The sequence below is a fragment of the Cynara cardunculus genome (assembly GCF_001531365.2).
Source record: "Cynara cardunculus var. scolymus isolate 2C chromosome LG 14, CcrdV1, whole genome shotgun sequence".
Taxonomy (NCBI): domain Eukaryota; kingdom Viridiplantae; phylum Streptophyta; class Magnoliopsida; order Asterales; family Asteraceae; genus Cynara; species Cynara cardunculus.
Window position 1 is genome coordinate 7,936,068 of NC_037541.1, and position 13,447 is coordinate 7,949,514.

General features: G+C 34.2%; 1 protein-coding gene and 1 non-coding gene across 2 annotated transcripts; one reads left to right on the forward strand and one right to left on the reverse strand.

The window, feature by feature from the left end:
• Positions 1-2,119: 2,119 nt before the first annotated feature.
• LOC112526396 (glyceraldehyde-3-phosphate dehydrogenase, testis-specific-like) lies at positions 2,120-9,296 on the forward strand. The gene is made up of 3 exons (XM_025136683.1): positions 2,120-2,291; positions 2,800-2,940; positions 9,136-9,296. Exons 1-3 carry the CDS (start codon positions 2,120-2,122, stop codon positions 9,294-9,296), a joined length of 474 nt encoding a protein of 157 aa, XP_024992451.1.
• On the reverse strand, positions 2,511-2,616 carry LOC112527074. The gene has a single exon (XR_003070694.1). It is a non-coding gene; the product is annotated as a small nucleolar RNA R71 (small nucleolar RNA).
• Positions 9,297-13,447: the final 4,151 nt, after the last annotated feature.

Genomic DNA, 13,447 nt, shown 5'->3' on the forward strand with positions numbered 1-13,447 from the left:
TGACAAAATAGGATTTGCAAGTGGATTTGAAACCCCCATGTGGGTGGTCTAAGATATTTTTTTAGCAGTAGCAGTGATAAGTGTTAATTTATTAACTTTATTACATCATTTTCTTAACCATTTTCCTTTGTTTTATTTGCCCATTAGTGTCTTAGTTGAGTCTTTTTATGTCATTTTCATATATTTGTGGTAATATAACATATCTAATGTTAATTCTCTATTTATGCAGGTTTTGATGATTTTTGGGCCAAATCCTACAGCAGTCCTGTAAGAGCAGGAGTGGCAGAATCCTGTAGTACTTGTCCGTGAACTGCACCTTTGCCTGGGCCGAAAATTCTTGGGCTGCTCCTTAGTAGATGCGTGGTCAACGACCTTAGGCCCGGTCAAACCCATTTTTAAGAGCCTTTTGTCTTATTAGGTGGCTCTCATTGTATAAACTCCCTTAGCCTATAAATAGAGGCTTAAGGCTTTTGTTTTTCACACTTTTACTTAACTTCTTATTTGTTTATTCTCAAATATTTGAGTTATAAACATTTGCTCTCTAGATTATTGTTTTTGGTTTCAAGCTTTCGGTTTTCTTGCCTCCAACCAAGAACCGACTTTTGTGAAGTGTGATTTCGTTCTCAAGTTTAATTCAAGTGCTCGTATTTAATCTTCATCTCATTTCTGCTTTTATTCCCAAGTTACGTTACATTTTCTGACTTTCGTTGCAAGTTACGAATTAGTCGATCGTTGTTGCTTTACATTGGATTTCATCCTTTGTGGCTCACGACTAATTTACGTAGACTAAATAATTTGTTTTTAAGAGTTTGCAAGTAACCTTTTCAGACTTAGTAACGAAACTTGTTTTGCAAGTTTTGTTACTTGCCTTGCAAGTTTCCTCAAAGTCAAACTTCCCTTTTTTTAAGGCTTTCATTAGTCACTTCTCCATCTCATCATGTACTTGTTTTACATCATTACCTAGATTAATGTTATTTAATAATATTTAGTTATTAATAATTTAATTTCAGTCTTTTACATTTCAGTCTTTTATATTTCAGTCTTTTACATTTCTGCATTTTACTTTACTGCAATTTACTTTTCCGTCATTTAATTTCCAGCAATTTACTTTCAGCCATTTATATTTCTGTCATTTAATTTCCAGTACTTTAAATTCCAGTATTTCCATTTCTTGTAATTTACTTTCTGCAATTTACTTTCTGCAATTAGTTTCTACAATTTACTTTTCCGTATCAGTTATTTATTTTTCAGTCCTTACATCATTCGACAGAAAAAACCGAGCGATGATGGGCTAACGCCTTAGCTTGAGGTGTAACGGGAAATTAAGACCAAATCCGATGTGAAAGTACAAAGGTGTCTTATTAGCATTATAGTCTACTATTTATTTCAGGTGCTTAATATTTTATTTGATGATTACATTAAAATTAATTGACAACTAATTTTGTGTATAAAAATGTATTGACTTTCAAAACCTGAGATAATAGGAGAAGGCTATAAATAACTTTAGTGTCTGACAAATGCTATACTCCTACGGTGTAGGATGGTAACACTGTGTTGTGCTAGGATTCACGACGTCTAACATAAATGATATCGTATCGATAGCACGTTGATCGGTGTGTGCTCTTGGGAGGCCGTCTGACCCGATAGTTGATACTGTCGTAGTTATATAAAATCATTTATTGATTTTAGATAATTATGATAGGAATGCTATGTCACCTTTTTGCTGAATCATTTGTTTAATGTCTTAATCAATTGTTGCAACATGTGCTTCTTCTTAAGACTGATATTTTCCTTAGTTGTTAATCAAACCTCCCAATTTTAGATAAATCAAATCCCTCGTTTCGCCATCTGAAACTAGTTTTTTATAAACTGGACTTTTGAAGAACTTTACAAGCTATCTCTGTGGGAACGATATCTGGTACTTATACCATTATTACTTGTTACGAGACGACAGTAGTTCGAGGTGTATACTTGCGTCGAGTTCTATTTTTGTGTTGAAATCTAAGGTTGAATAAACCGACGAGCAAGTTTTTGGCACCGCTGCCGAGGATAACACGCTAAAGTTTTTCTTTTAAAGTAAAGTTTGTAAAAGCTGATTTTTCTACCACCTGTTACTATTATGGAGAACATCATACATATTGTTGATTCTCGGGATAAAGGAATCATGGACTATGCTATTCCTGTTTTTAGTCATTTAAATTCAGGAATACTAAGGCCACAAATTAAGGCAACTCACTTTGAGCTCACACCTGTCATGTTTCAGATGTTGCAGACTAATGGCCAGTTCAGTGGTTTGCCATCTGAAGACCCTCATTTACACTTACAATCTTTAATAGTAATAACTTATTGTTTTCTTATCCCTGGAGTGTCTGATGATGCCTTAAGGCTGAAGTTGTTTCCATTTTCTCTTAGGGTTAGAGCAAAATTATGGCAACCAAATTCCTTAATCTCTTTAAATGACCTTGTAAAGAAATTTTTGAGAAAATATTTTCCTCCCAATAGGAACGCTGAATCCATAAATGAAATATGTTTGTTTAGGCAAATGGATAATGAAGCAACACCTGATGCTTGGGAAAGGTACAAAGAGTTGTTGAGAAAATGCCCTTACCATGGCATTCCTTACTGTATCCAGCTAGAGACGTTTTACAATGGTTAACAACTGTTGTTAAGCAAATGCTTGATGCTACCGTAGGAGGAGCTTTCACAACTTGTACTTATAATGATGGGTATGACATGCTTGAGAAAAAAATAATAATGGATATTGGGCTGATCCACATGCATTAATACAAAATAATACAGTTGGGATACATGAAACAGATGCATATAATGCATTTACAACACAACTCACATCTATAACTGACATGATTGAGAATATGAATGTTAGCCCAGATGTGCGAACTGTTGATGCAACATCGTATCCTACTGTCAATTCTATAGCATGTATGTTATGTGGAGGAGATCATCCATTTGATCAATGTGCATCTAACCCAGAGTCAGTTAATTTTTTTGAAAATCAAAACAGGGGTTGTTCTGATTCACAAGCTTATAATGCAGGGTGGCAACAACACCTAAGTTTTTTCTAGAATGCTCCAACCTTGAATAAACCTGTTGGTTTCCAACAACAACATCAAAGTGATTCCTACAATCACCAACCCATTTTTTACCAACAACACCCTACCCAGCCGATTTTCAACAAGCAAACAAGTTTTCAACAACAAAGTCATCAACCCTCTTTCCAAGATACAACACATCAGCCTGTTGATTCATCTACTTCTTTGGAAGCAATGATGAAAGGGTTCATAACCCAAACTCAGACTTCAATCAGAAACCTTTAAAAATAGGTTGGACAAGTAGCTTTGGAAATGAGACAAAGACCGATAGGTTTTCTATCCAGTGATACAGAGACACCTTAGAGAGAAGGAAAAGAGCATGTCAAGGTTGTGACATTGAGGAGTAATAAGACTTTAATAGAAAATCCCCAAAAAAAACAAAAAGAACCAAGTAAAGCAGAGATTGAAAAGAAAAGTGTAGTACAAGATTCTGTTACCTCTGTACCAGATTTTGTGACTACCATTCATGTGAACCATTCAGAGAGTACTAGTGAGCCTCAACCCATAGTTAAGCCCATTGATATCACAACCATTCTAGAAAGATCAGAAGTTCTGTTGTTATTTCCTGATGAACCCAAGACAATCCAGACTCCCAAAGAGAATATTGTAATGGATGTGTCATAATCTGGTGGCAGTCCCACAATAGTTGTCGAGACCAGTCCTATAATCCCTTGTAGAACTGAATTAGAATCCATTATAGAACCACCTTTGAACACCATTTCAGCACTTACTCTTCAAAAGACTACTCCTACTGCAGTCACTTCTTATATTCCTTATCCCCAAAGGTTAAGGAATCAAAAGGAAAAATTACAATTTAGAAAATTTCTTGATGTTTTTAAACAGTTACATATAAACATACCTTTGGTGGAGGCTGTTGAGCAGATGCCAAGTTATGTAAAGTTTCAAAAAGACATTTTGAGTAAAAAGAAAAAGTTGACTGAGTATGAGACAGTAGCTCTGACTGAAGGGTGTAGTGTTTTGTTGTCCAGTAAAATCCCTTCTAAGTTGAAAGATCTTGGAAATTTTACAATCCCTTGTTCAATTGGAGGAAAAGAGATAGGAAAAGCTCTATGTGACTTAGGTGCTAGTATAAACCTGATGCCTTTATCTGTCTTCAATACCCTAGGCATAGGTGAAGCTAGACCTACAACTGTGACTCTACAATTAGCTAATAAGTTCATAGCCTATCCTAAAGAAAAAATTGAGGATGTCCTAGTTCAGGTTGATAAGTTTATTTTCCCAGCTGATTTTATCATCCTAGACTTTAAAGCTGACAAGGACATTCCCACTATCTTAGGAAGACCTTTCCTAGCTACTGGAAGAACCCTGATAGATGTACAGAAGGGAGAGTTAACCATAAGAGTCCAAAATCAAAAAGTGACTTTTAATATTTTTAATTCCCTTAGGTACCCTGATGGGAGTGACGAATGTTCCCATATTTGTTCCATTAAATCTTCAACTCATGAGAAAAGAGTAAAGGACATATAGAGGAAAGGATTGAAGCATAAGTGGAGAGAGAAATATTCTAACAAGCTGCTCCAACTATGAGATATCCCAACCTCAGTCCTACAACCGTATTCTAACTCTCCTACTCAATCTGAGTAGGACAGGTTCTGCCTTCTTACCATACTCTGTGTTTTTATGTTTAACTTGTGTTTCTTTATTTGTTGTTTTAAAATATGTCAATGTCAGCATTGTTGTGGTCATAAGAGATAGTCCCTCTCTTATATGTTTTTGTGTCGTTTTCATTTAAGATGATCATACCATGCTTATGCTTGATTATCTTTGCTTTTCTATTTCAATTGTGCTTAGCTTTGAGTCATTTTATTTTTAAAATGATCAAGTCACACTTGTGACTAATCATCTTTGCTTTTTTGTTTCAATTTTGGATTTTGGGCACTGATTTTAAGTAGCATTTTTTTTTTGCCATTTATGAACCAAAAATAGAATAAATGATGAATTTGTTGTATAAATGTTTGAACTTGATGCCATAGCCACAATAATCCAAAGCTTAAACCATCTTTGTCTTAAATTGAGCCTTTAGAACTAGCCAAGCATTTCCAAAGCTTTTACTTGATTCAATTGGGCTTTCATTTCAATTTGGCCAATTTGTAGCCTTGTTACACTCACAATGAGGACATTGTTTCCCTTAGCCAAACTTAAGTTTGCATCAAGACCAAAAGACAAACAAAGGAACATAGTTCCATGTCTTGTGCATACAAAAGAGTGTCAAAGTACACYAGAATGTTTGAAAAGGACCAAAGTGTCCAAAATACCTCAATATGAGATGCAAAGCAGTAAAATTGTGCTATGGAGTGAAAAAGTGAGATGAGGTAAAAGACATGTATTGAAAAGAAAAAACCAATTGAAAAACCCAATTCAAAGTTCCAAACTATCTGTTGAATCTAGTATAACAATAGAAATGTAGGCTAGCTTATGGTTTGGCAATATCCAAGCCCATTTTTGAAGAGCCTTTTGTCTTATTAGGTGGCTCCCATTGTACAAACTCCCTTAGCCTATAAATAGAGGCTTAAGGCTTTTGTTTTTCACACTTTTACTTAACTTCTTATTTGTTTATTCTCAAATATTTGAGTTATAAACATTTGCTCTCTAGATTATTGTTTTTGGTTTCAAGCTTTCGGTTTTCTTGCCTCCAACCAAGAACCGACTTTTGTGAAGTGTGATTTCGTTCTCAAGTTTAATTCAAGTGCTCGTATTTAATCTTCATCTCATTTTTGCTTTTATTCCCAAGTTACGTTACGTTTTCTGACTTTCGTTGCAAGTTACGAATTAGTCGATCGTTGTTGCTATACATTGGATTTCATCCTTTGTGGCTCACGACTAATTTACGTAGACTAAATAATCTATTTTTAAGAGTTTGCAAGTAACCTTTTCAGACTTAGTAACGAAACTTGTTTTGCAAGTTTTGTTACTTGTCTTGCAAGTTTCCTCAAAGTCAAACTTCCCTTTTTTCAAGGCTTTCATTAGTCACTTCTCCATCTCATCATGTACTTGTTTGACATCATTACCTAGATGAATGTTATTTAATAATATTCAGTTATTAATAATTTAATTTCAGTCCTTTACATTTCAGTTCTTTACATTTCAGTCTTTTATATTTCAGTCTTTTACATTTCTGCATTTATTTTACTGCAATTTACTTTTCCGTCATTTAATTTTCAGCAATTTACTTTCAGTCATTTATATTTCTGTCATTTAATTTCCAGTACTTTAAATTTCAGTATTTCTATTTCTTGTAATTTACTTTCTGCAATTTACTTTCTACAATTTACTTTTCCGTATCAGTTATTTATTTTTCAGTCCTTACATCCTTCGAGAGAAGAAACTGAGCGATGATGGGCTAACGCCATAGCTTGGGGTGTAACGGGAAATTAAGACCAAAATCGATGTGAAAGTACAAAGGTGTCTTATTAGCATTATAGTCTACTATTTATTTCAGGTGCTTAATATTTCATTTGATGATTATATTAAAATTAATTGACAACTAATTTTGTGTATAAAAATGTATTGACTTTCAAAACCTGAGGTAATAGGAGAAGGTTATAAATATCTTTAGTGTCTGACAAATGCTATACTCCTACGGTGTAGGATGGTAACACTGTGTTGTGCTAGGATTCACGATGTCTAGCATAAATGATATCGTATCGATAGCACGTTGACCGGTGTGTGCTCTTGGGAGGCCGTCTGACACGATAGTTGATACTGTCGTAGTTATATAAAATCATTTATTGATTTTAGATAATTATGATGGGAATGTTATGTCACCTTTTTGCTTAATCATTTGTTTAATGTCTTAATCAATTGTTGCACCATGTGCTTCTTCTTAAAACTGATTTTTTCCTTAATTGTTAATCAAACCTCCCAATTTTATATAAATCAAATCCCTCGTTTCGTCATCTGAAACTAGTTTTTATAAACTGGACTTTTGAAGAACTTTACAAGCTATCTCTGTGGGAACGATATCTGATACTTATACCATTATTACTTGTTACGAGACGACAGTAGTTCGAGGTGTATACTTGGGCCGAGTTCTATTTTTGTGTTGAAATCTAAGATTGAATAAACCGACGAGCAAGTAGCAATGACATTTACTTCCATGTTAATCTTTGACTTCTTTTTATTTCAACTCCCATCTAATACCTTCTTAAGAGATTAGTGGCTATGCTTCAACTTCTAAATGCAGTATATCATTATCTAGGCTTTAAAAATGATGAATCCGGATGCACACATGTCTGATTGGACCGAGGCAAGACCATGAACCTTCTTTCAAATTCATATGAAGTCAGCAGTGAAAGATGATTCATGTAATGACAATTAGAATCTTTTCTTTTTCTAAATAGATATGAAAGAGCTGCACAATGGTTTACTATTACAATTCATCATTTGACCACATAATTCATTAGGTTATGGATTTCCTTAATCCAATTGCAATCAACCAGGTCAATGTCTGCGTAGTCTTACATGTTTTAATTTTAGTAATTAACTCCAAGGGGTTGTTAAAAAGCAATTATCTCCCAATGCCACATTTAACTCCAAATTAAAATCAATAGTTTTATTTTACCGACTGCCATTACAACTGGATTGCATTGTTTCACCTACTAGAATAGATGTGACAGAGCTGCATAACTGTCCTCTGTGGAAAAGTATTTGTATCACAAAGCACAATAAGAAACCGAAGAGAATAAGTTTGAATATATACAATAAGGAATATAGGATAATACCTAGGCTTATCATAACATCTGGTTTAAGTCCCAGTGTAGTGGCCATAAATAAAGGGTTCTTGATCTTGAAAATTCAGGATGGTTATATTAGAAGGTAACTTTGCTGAGAGAATATACCTTCAAAGAACCTACTGTTGATGTATCTAGCATCTCAACATGTATTTTTGGCACTTTAAAGGACTTTATGCTAAATTTCACTAAAAGTAAGAATCATCATACATGTGAGAGGGCAATCAAATGAAAATTAAACTGTATATAAATGAGGGATAGAGAGATGGATTGCAAGAGTACCATGGGAATCCTAGATTGAAAGGAAACTTTGTGGATGATAGCTGAAGATGTCACTCACATGCCCCTTGAAAGTTCAAAAATTGCATTGTGTACATCTACAACATATAACATTAAGTATTGAGCCTAACTTCATCTCACATGTGCTTCCACATCAACACATGTTATGCTGGTGAGTGAACAACAACGAATCCACTAATGAATTATATTTCAAGCTATGATGAAACAACTTTGTTCTCTTAGTCGCATCTTCTGATTGACAACATTAATCTTGTTAAATACATGATCCTGTTACTACAGTTAGGCGGTAGCTTTCTTATCTTTTCTATTTACTACATCGTTCTTTGTTTATCATATGGGTACTTCCCACCAATAAATGTACTAATGTCGATCCCTCAGGCGTGTAGGTCAGTTGGTAAAGGGGCGGAGTAATTTTGCTCAAATACACAACAAGGTTAAGTTTGAATCCTGCAGGAGGGTGGATTGACCCCCATCGCTAGCCTCAACACCTGAGTCATCTTTGAAACGGCTCCTGACTTGTGGTTCCTAGGGAGAGGTTTTGTGTAGGGCAGGTTGGTGTTGTCGGTAATCAACCTTTTGCTTAAATGTACTAATGCTGAAATCACAAATGTATAGTAAAGAATCCGAACAACTATTGATACACCTAATAGTTTAAAGATGCAACCAGAGTGTTTAATGATGCAGCCAGATTGTGAAATAAAAATATTTGCAATGCAACAAGATTCATTCACAGTGTTTAATGATGCAACCAGAGTGTGAAATAAAAATATTCAAAACCCTTGTGGTTTTGATTATACTAACGATTCATTAGGGTGATTTTGGAGCCGACTATGTTGTAGAATCTTCTGGGGTTTTTACAACACTTGATAAGGCTTCTACAAACAAGAAGATAAACCATGGATTTTAGTTAACTTAAAGTTTTAAGGAGGCATTTATGCACCCTTATGTTCATTTTTGTTGGCTTTAATATGCAGGGTGGCGCCAAGAGGTGGTGATCTCAGCTCCATCAGCTGATGCACCTGTGTTTGTTGTAGGAGTAAATGAGACCACATACAAGCCAAGCATGGATATTATATCCAATCCAAGCTGCACCATTATCTACTTGGCTCCTTTGGCTAAGGTACCATTCTTTTGAGTTCTTTTGCAATTGTCGGCCTCATTTTCAACTCATTCCTCTTTTCTAAAGAAAAAGAATCCAAGATTCACAGTATTATAATCAAAGGAGCATAATTGTTTTGACCAGTTTCCAACTAAAACATAATCTCATATATTTAATAAGTAGAGAAACAAGTATATTAGAGTTCAAGAAAAATTTGGCAATGGCAAATATCTGAAGCTAATGTTTAAGATTCGATAAAAGTGATATACAATGCAGGAATATTCAATAGGTTTATATGAAACCAACTTCATTCCATATTCACATATAAATTCATTATGTCAGGAAATTGGAGTAGTAATCATTAACGTAACAATAAAGGTTCCAATTTACTAACCCTTGACATGTGTTGAATCACTTGTTCTTGGACCGGAATGATACGCTCATTAGTTTGAACTGTTTGGGGGTTCACTACAAGATAATCAAGGTCTTCTTCATCTAGAACAACTGGATTTGCAGCAGTATTCTTGAACTTAGAGAAAGAATTCTTTATCATGATTCGTTCACTCCTTTTCCGGACTGATTCATAGAGATGTCACAACTTAGGGTTATATAAATACATTATACGAAATGCAGTTAACAAATTTCTTACATCTATTTCTGCAATGACTATACCCGGATGAATATCGTCTGCCATGTGTTCTTCTACGAAATCGATTTCCTTCAATGAATCTCTCTAATTGCAGAGTAATTATCGCAGACGTAATTTCATATAATCAATGCTTAGAATAGAATGAAGTTCCCAATTCCAAATTTACCCTTAATTTCCCTCACTTATCAGGCGCGTGAATGAGTTTTTAAATTTTATTACATTTTTGCCATCAAATGCATCTTGACCATAGATTAAAATTTGGATGGATGAGATGAGGGTTGTATTAGTTGTATGAATATCAAAGGTTGTAGAATAACCACCATGTATGTATGTATGTATGTATGTATGTATGTATGTATGTATGTATGTATGTATGTATGTATGTATGTATGTATGTATGTATGTATGTATGTATGTATNTGTATGTATGTATGTATGTATGTATGTATGTATGTATGTATGTATGTATGTATGTATGTATGTATGTATGTATGTATGTATGTATGTGTGTGTGTGTATGTGTGTGTATGTGTATGTATGTATGTATGTATGTATGTATGTATATATGTATGTATGTATGCATGTATGTATGTATGCATGCATGTATGCATGTATGTATGTACATACGTACGTACGTACATGCATGTATGTATGTATGCATGTATGCATGTATGTATGTACATACGTACGTTTGTATGTATGTATGTATAAAGAGAGGATGAGAGAGATTCAAGGAAAATCTCTAAAAAATGAAAGACCGAGGAACAAGTTCGTATTAGTTGGATTAATAGATCTAATGGTCATATTGTAAGGGCGGTTTTGTAAATAATTGGATGTTGAGGATTTTAATATATGCCATAATGCTACATTATGGGTAGTTTCTGTATTAAAAAACTATCAATTCCAACTCCTAATTCCCAACCATAATCATCGCGGTAGGCAATCATTGTCATTTGTGCGTTCTTATCTGTCTTAAGTTGCCATATGATTTTCAAGAAATCCAACTTAATCCTTTCTATCATCGATTTGAAAATGTTTATGTGCATATAGGATGTATAAACAAATATTGTGGACAATATCTTTATTCGTGATCGGATTATCCAATGGATGGCCTGTTTAACTAGGAGTGAATACAAGCAAAACCGAATTCAGATGTGGATACAGATTATGGGATAATATGCTTATTGTAAATTGTCATGTGCATATGGATAAATTGAATATAATTTATTTCTTTATTAATTCACATGTGCATTTACAGATGTTCATCCACTTATTTGAGTTCAAGTTTGGGGAAATGAAGCAATTTAAGTGCAACATTTTTATGATGCATGCATCAAGAACTTCCTTTTTATGTCCCAACAAAGAGGATCTTAATACATGGAGATCAAAATTAATTGTTTTATGTGGTAATCAAAATATGTTCGCTAACATTGAGAAAGGTGTTTTGGTGAGGACATGTCGTCAGACATTGGGAAGGTGTTTTTAATAAAGACATGAGTAGAACATATGTAAGGCATAGGTGTAAGGTGCCGAAATGTAGTAACGATCATGTGGGTGCCTAACTACCAATGAGATGACTCCAATGGCTACTCAACGACCATGGTGGAATGATGATTTTGAAACTCCAACCCAATTTTTCAATTGCCCTGATGTGCACAATTATCTCGTTGAGATTGACAAATCGGTTGGCAATGATTTGAAGCAAAAGGTCATTAATTCATTGCCAGATCTACCATATTCCTCCTTGGGCATGGCATAAAGATAGACAAGGTTGCTGATATTTCAACGATGTCTCATGAAGGTGATAAATCAAATGGGGTTGGAATATATGTTAAGTTGGGGAGGGATGATCCCCCACATATTGAGAAGAAGGGGAAATGGGTTGTAAAAGGGGCAACAATACTTTATCTACTGTTGTAAGGAGACAGGTTAGGGGCTATTTACTTTTGACTTAATGAGCTTAATAGCTTATTGATAAAGTTAATTAATTAACTTTATTTACATCACTTTTTCATCTTTTTACTTTGTTTAGTTTATCTCATTGAGTCTTTTTGTTCTTTATTTTACTTTTTACTAGTTTCTAGAGTTTGGTATAAGACTTGGTTTGGCATAAGTTTTGTGCATTGAATTGATCAAAATCTCTAGGGGGCGTTTGGTTCGTTGGAATCTGCCGTAATCTGATGGAATTGGAATGATCAAATTCCGTTGACCAAATCCCACTCCAACCTTTGGTTACCCATGGAATGGAATGGATTTCCAAACATTCTGTCATTTAAGGATTTTCTATTCCTTCATAAAAGTGATGGATTAAAATCCATCACATCTAAAAATGTGTAAATGACAAAAATACCTTCATGATCCTAGCCGTTCCTTTTTTCATTCTCATCGAATGCTTCCAAGAAAATCGACAACTTGTTTCATCTTCATCATCGATTGATTTACTGCTTAGGCCTCCCAGACTGGTACGATTTCTGCTTATCGAAGACAGGTACGATTTCTGCATACAATTTTCATCATCGATCGATTAGTTCTTACTTCGATTTCTACATATGATTTATTAAATCAATACTTGCCTTTGCAATGCCTGTACATAGTTTATAATCTCATGAAGCATAACAACTTTTGACACAGTTTTGAGTTTTTGGTCGAGTGTTTGACATAGTTTTGAGTTTTTGGTTCAGTTTTTGAGTGTTTTTATCAAGTTTTGAGGTAGTTAATTTTTGAGTTTTTGAATTTTTGCTCAAGTGTTGATTCATCTTAGTATACGTTCCCATCTTCCCGGATAACCACAAATTCTAAGAAAGCATAACTTTTTCTGAATATTTTAATCTTATTTCATTCAGCCATGTAATTTTGAGATTGAAATGAACATCTCTCTTAGGTTTAGCTCTAGTTCTCAAAAAGTCAACATTCATCTCCTTAAACTGAACTAATGCACCCAGAAGAATATCCATATAAGTCATCATAGATGATTCATAAGCTCTTTTAAATATAAACTTAGCCTAGTCTTCAAGAAATAGATCCTCTAAATCCACTTCAAATCTTCTTCTGATTCAACAACTGGTTGGCTAGGTTCAGGAACTTGGATCTCTATTTGTGAAGAACTAGAGATCTGACCCTTAACTTTTTCAAACTGAACGATCACTAGAATCTTGTCATATTCACAGAGAACTCATAAGGCATGTAAGCATATTTAGGCAAAATCTTTTTCTGATTTAACTTCTTCATCATTAAGTCTTTTAAGTACAAGATGACTTGAACAGATTTCCATCATTTCAAACAGTCACTTCAAAGTTGAACTTGAGTAGGTTGGAATTTTAGAGAGCTTCAATAACTTTATTATTCTTTCATTAAGTCTTTTGTTACTGTTTATGCATCATATTACTGCTTCATATTGTGGGAATGACTTTTATTAATAACATATATTTTTTTGGAACAGGAAATGGATCGACTTAGTTTAGCAACAACACGTAGACGTAAGAGCCATATATATACCTTCATATACTAGCATTACTATGAAGTGTTCAGACAACAGGTT